The following is a 4,717-nucleotide window of genomic DNA, read 5'->3' as shown; positions in this document are numbered from 1 at the left end:
GAAAGTGTCCAGGTGGGTTTGGAACATCTCCAGAGATGGAGACTCCACACCCTCCCTGGGCAGCCTGTCCCAGGGCTCCAACACCCTCACAGGAAAGAAGTTTTTCCTTAATTAATGCAGTTTCAAGAGGAACCTGCATTTTTTTTTTTTGCTTTTTCCAGCATTTACTCCACAGTGATGTGTTAAGTGCCTGTCATGTTCCTGGAATTTCAGCCTGATCCCAAATATCAGCTTCCCAGATGGGATCTGAAATGCTCCAGATGTATAAAATGTATAAAAATGGGAAATGTAAAGGTTACTTTGGCCAAAAAAACCCTAAAACATAAAAAAAAAAAGAGCTGGTGACCGTAGCTCCCATACCCTCGATCCCACCGAAGGCAGATGTCTGGCACACCTCCTGGTTCTCCTTCTTGGGCTTCATGGGGCACCAGGAGCCATCCTCCATGAACTGGATCTCATCACAGTCCGTGCAGGAGTTGAGGATTTCCATGAACAACCTGCTGGGTGAGAGCACAAGCTGAGGAGAGCAAACACGAGGACTCACCCTCGGAGCGATGGGAGATGGGTGAAAGGGGCAGGAGGAATTACTGCTCTCCAATCTGTCCCAGTGTCACCTGCAAGTTCAGTTTGATGACGTAGTCAAGGTACACAGGAGGGCTCTGTTCAAACCCTCCTGTGTGAGCAGGTTCCCTCGTTACTGCCTCTGCAGAGACTGCCACAGCAAGGAAGCCAAGATTTTGACAAAGGCTCCTTGTTCTTTGGGAGAAATCTCTCCAGATTTGGCATCAAAGCAGTTTAGGGAATGAGAAATCAGATTTTCAGTCTATCTCTGCTAGCATTAAGAGGATAAGCCTTAAAAAGAAAAGCATTATCTGGGCTGAAGGTGGTGTAAGGACCCAGCTCAGCTCACCCATCGATGATCAGGTTGTCGTACGGGGCTTTCTTATCACACACAGGACAAGTCCAGGTGGGTTTCTTCTCATTCATTTGAAGGTAGAGCGCCGCGTCGAAGCACTGGAGGTGGGTGCAGGTGATGGCTCGGCAGGGCACAATCAGCCTCATCTTACCCAGCTGGGGGACAAGAAAGAAGAAATGAAGCTGGTTTTGGCCAAGCTGCCTCTCACACCCAGTAAAGCCATCGGTGTTATTCCCTTTTCTCCCCTGCCCAGCATTTAACAAGAGGTTAAACTAAACATCAATGAAAAATTAAGAAAACAAGCTTTCTTGAGGGTATTTTTGCCTTTTCTTTCTTTTTTTTTTAAGCCTACTTCCACCTCAAACACATGCTAATAAGTGAAGGTGAAAGCAAAGGATCAGGTCAACAGAAGACATTTCTTGATTAGAGAAGCATCAAGAGCAGCGTGGGCAGCAGGTGGAGGGAGAGGATTCTGCCCCTCTGCTCTGCTCTTGTAAGGCCCCACCTGGAGTTCTGCGTCCAGTTCTGGAGCCCCCAACATAAGAAAGACATGGAGCAGTTAGAACAAGTCCAGAGAAGGGCCACCAGGATGATGCGAGGGCTGGAGCAGCTCTGCTGTAAGGACAGGCTGAGAGAGTTGGGGCTGTTCAGCCTGGAGAAGAGAAGGCTCCGGGGAGATCTTGTAGCGGCCTCCCAGTACCTGAAGGGGCTACAAGAAAGCTGGGGAAGGACTTTTCATAAGGGCAACTAATGACAAAACAAGGGGAAATGGGTTTAAGCTGAAAGAGGGGAGGTTTAGATGAGATATTAGGAAGAAGTTCTTCACTGTGAGGGTGGTCAGACACTGGAACAGGTTGCCCAAGGAAGTTGTAGATGCCCCCTCCCTGGAAGTGTTTGTGGCCAGGCTGGATGAGGCTTTGAGCAACCTGGTCTAGTGGAAGGTGTCCCTGCTGCTGGCAGGGGGGGTGGGACTGGATGAGCGTTAAGGTCCCTTCCAATCCAAACCATTCTATGATTCTATGATTAGGCAGTTTGGGCCACTGATCTCCATTCTTTTTTTAATCATAGAATCATAGAATCATAGAATGTTGTGAGTTGGACCCACAAGGATCATGGAGTCCAACTCCTGTCCCTGCACAGGACAATCCCAACATTCAGACCACATTTCTGAGGGCCTTGGCCAAATGCTTCTGGAATACTGAATATTCAAGAAATATTCAAGAAAGAAAGCGCTTCTGCTTTTATTTAGGAATCAAAAGCTGAACTCTTCAACCCAAGCAGAGCTGCAGCAGCACGAGCTCTGGTCTCGCTCCGATGTGTTCCTACGCAAGGGTAAGGTACAGGGGGAAGCTGTTTGCAAAGGGCCTGGCCAAGAAAAATGAACAAAAACATAGAAACCTACTGGACACATGAGGGAAACCCGTAAGCTGGTTGTAGCTATCTCGCTGTCGGGATCAGCTGTTAGTTTTTCTTTGACTGAAAGAAAAGGGGAAAAAAGGTCTCCTGTCAAATTCTTCTTTTACAGGTATATAAATATGTACAGACATGATTTATAATTCACACCGTGACACTTATTATCCAAATTACAGGCAGGTAAAGCTTATAGCACTAGAGATTATTAATATTAGGTGAAAAATCACCCTGGCTAGACCATATATACAACACAAAATCCCTGCCTTAAAGATTTTACCACTTTCCTTTTAAATGACAGCCCAGGGGAAAGGTTTGGTTGCTAGGGACACAGCTCTGCTCCCACTGCTGCTCACAGGACAAATGTTTTGGATGACAACAGAGACGGGCAGCATGTCAATGGTTTCATTTAGAGCTTTGCTGAATGACATCACTGAAAAATAACCCATCATCTTCACAATCTCATCAAAACTACCCAGGAAATTCTCACCGACAGGGCTCAGCAAGCACGTGGGCTTGTGAGAAGGGATGCAACAACCTGCCTTGCCCTCGCTGGCTCGCTCAGACTGGCTCTGCCCTCCCAGGCTCAGCACAGATCAGATCAAGTGTGGTAACACAAGTGAGACTTACTCAAGGCTCGAGAATGGTCAGGATTCCGGATGCCCTTGGCTCTTAACTTCTGCAGCAGCGTGACCGACGTCAGCTGCTTCACCAGGTACACAGACAGAGAGTAGTTCTGTTGAAAAGAAGTTGACACTGCTCAGAGCTAGGAGAATGCAGCAGGACAAGACAGACATGGACCTGCTGGAGTGGAGCCAGAGGAGCCACAGCAATGATCTGAGGGTGGAACAGCTCTGCTGGGAGGACAGGCTGGGAGAGTTGGGGCTGCTCAGCCTGGAGAGGAGAAGCTCCAGGGAGACTCCAGTGCGGCCTTTCCAGAGGGATAAGAAAGACACGGACAGACTTTTTAGCAGGGCCTGTAGTGATGGGACAAGGGGTGATGGTTTTAAACTAAAAGAGGAGATTTAGGCAGATCCAAGGAAGAAATTTTTGATGCTGAGGGTGGTGAGACACTGGCCCAGGTTGCCCAGAGAGGTGGTAGAAGCCCCATCCCTGGAGACATTCCAGGTCAGGTTGGACGGGGCTCTGAGCAACCTGATCTGGTTGAAAATCAGAGAATCATTTTGGTTGGAAAAGACCTTTAAGACCATTAAGTCCAACCATAGATGTTCCTGCTCATGGCAGGAGGTTGGACTAGATGAGCTTTGAAGGTTCCTTCCAGCCCAAACCCTCCTGTGATTCAGACTGGATCCAAGGAAGAAATTTGTGATGCTGAGGGTGGTGAGACACTGGCCCAGGTTGCCCAGAGAGGGGGTAGAAGCCCCATCCCTGGAGACATTCCAGGTCAGGTTGGACAGGGCTCTGAGCAACCTGATCTGGTTGAAGATGTCCCTGTCACTGCAGGGGGGTTGGACTGGATGATTTTATAAAGGTCCTTTCCAACCCAAACCATTCCATGATGCTCTGAAGGAGAGGGCTCCCCTGGATCTGCACAGCTCGACGCTACTGCAAAGACCTCAGGCTGCAAACAACTGGTCGTGATGGAACAGCAGCCAAGAGGAGATGGTTTTCACCTCACTCACCCTGCCAAACTCCGAGGACCAGTTCACAACAATCGTGTTGGGGACAGTTGCCGAAAGTCGCGCCAACGGAGTGATGTTGACAGGCCGGCTGGGTCGTTTGGGCTCTGCACCATTTTTTGTGGGTGGGAGATAACCCTGCAAAGAGAAAAAGAAAGATTACCTGGCATAAAATAAGTTCTCTCCGAGGCGTAAGGCCACGTACAAGAACCTACAAACCCAACCTCTTCACGGCACGTTGTGCCTCAAGATGTTTCACGTCACACCCTACGCCTTGTATGAGGATTACTCTACAAATCTCAAAGCAGCATGTGATTATTATTCCCCAGAGTCAAGAAATGGAGAAGGAAGGTTCCCTCCAATATCCTTACGCTGACGAGCAACACTGGAATCTCTCCACCAACATGGAATTGTCAGGTCAGGATGTGTCGTGCACAAATGGTGCTGAATTAAAAACCAAATCCCACCCAGTTTAATGAGGCTGGAAAGCTAAAAAAAAAAAAAAATTAAAAAATAAAAAAATCACCCCCTGTGACAAATCTCACACTGATCTCCTTTTTGCTTCATCATATCCACATTCCAACTTGATTAGAAACCCATTATTCAGCCCCAGAGTGCCTGTTCTGTGATCCAGAGAGATTTGCACCGCTCTTTTTTTCATCGCCTTCTGTTAGACTGAGCAGCTTGAGACTGATTCAGCAGCCACCCATCACAGTTTAAGCAGAAGTGAAACCAGAAAAGCCTTCCTGCT

The 4,717-nt window shown here is 48.1% G+C and overlaps 1 protein-coding gene across 1 annotated transcript in view; it reads right to left on the bottom strand.

The window, feature by feature from the left end:
• Positions 1-4,717, bottom strand: part of PIAS3 (protein inhibitor of activated STAT 3) — a gene marked incomplete at both ends in the record, with an annotated part of 13,648 nt that overhangs the window by 3,777 nt on the left and 5,154 nt on the right. Inside the window, 5 exons of the mRNA XM_010169144.2 lie at positions 361-497; positions 911-1,071; positions 2,319-2,392; positions 2,957-3,062; positions 3,970-4,104. Coding sequence (XP_010167446.2) covers positions 361-497; positions 911-1,071; positions 2,319-2,392; positions 2,957-3,062; positions 3,970-4,104 — 613 coding nt within the window. The remainder of the gene's footprint in view (positions 1-360; positions 498-910; positions 1,072-2,318; positions 2,393-2,956; positions 3,063-3,969; positions 4,105-4,717) is intronic.

Source organism: Antrostomus carolinensis, unplaced genomic scaffold, assembly GCF_000700745.2.
Source record: "Antrostomus carolinensis isolate BGI_N321 unplaced genomic scaffold, ASM70074v2 scaffold36835, whole genome shotgun sequence".
Lineage (NCBI taxonomy): Eukaryota > Metazoa > Chordata > Aves > Caprimulgiformes > Caprimulgidae > Antrostomus > Antrostomus carolinensis.
The sequence above is the reverse complement of the archived record's forward strand: the minus strand, read 5'-3'. Positions and strand labels throughout refer to the sequence as shown.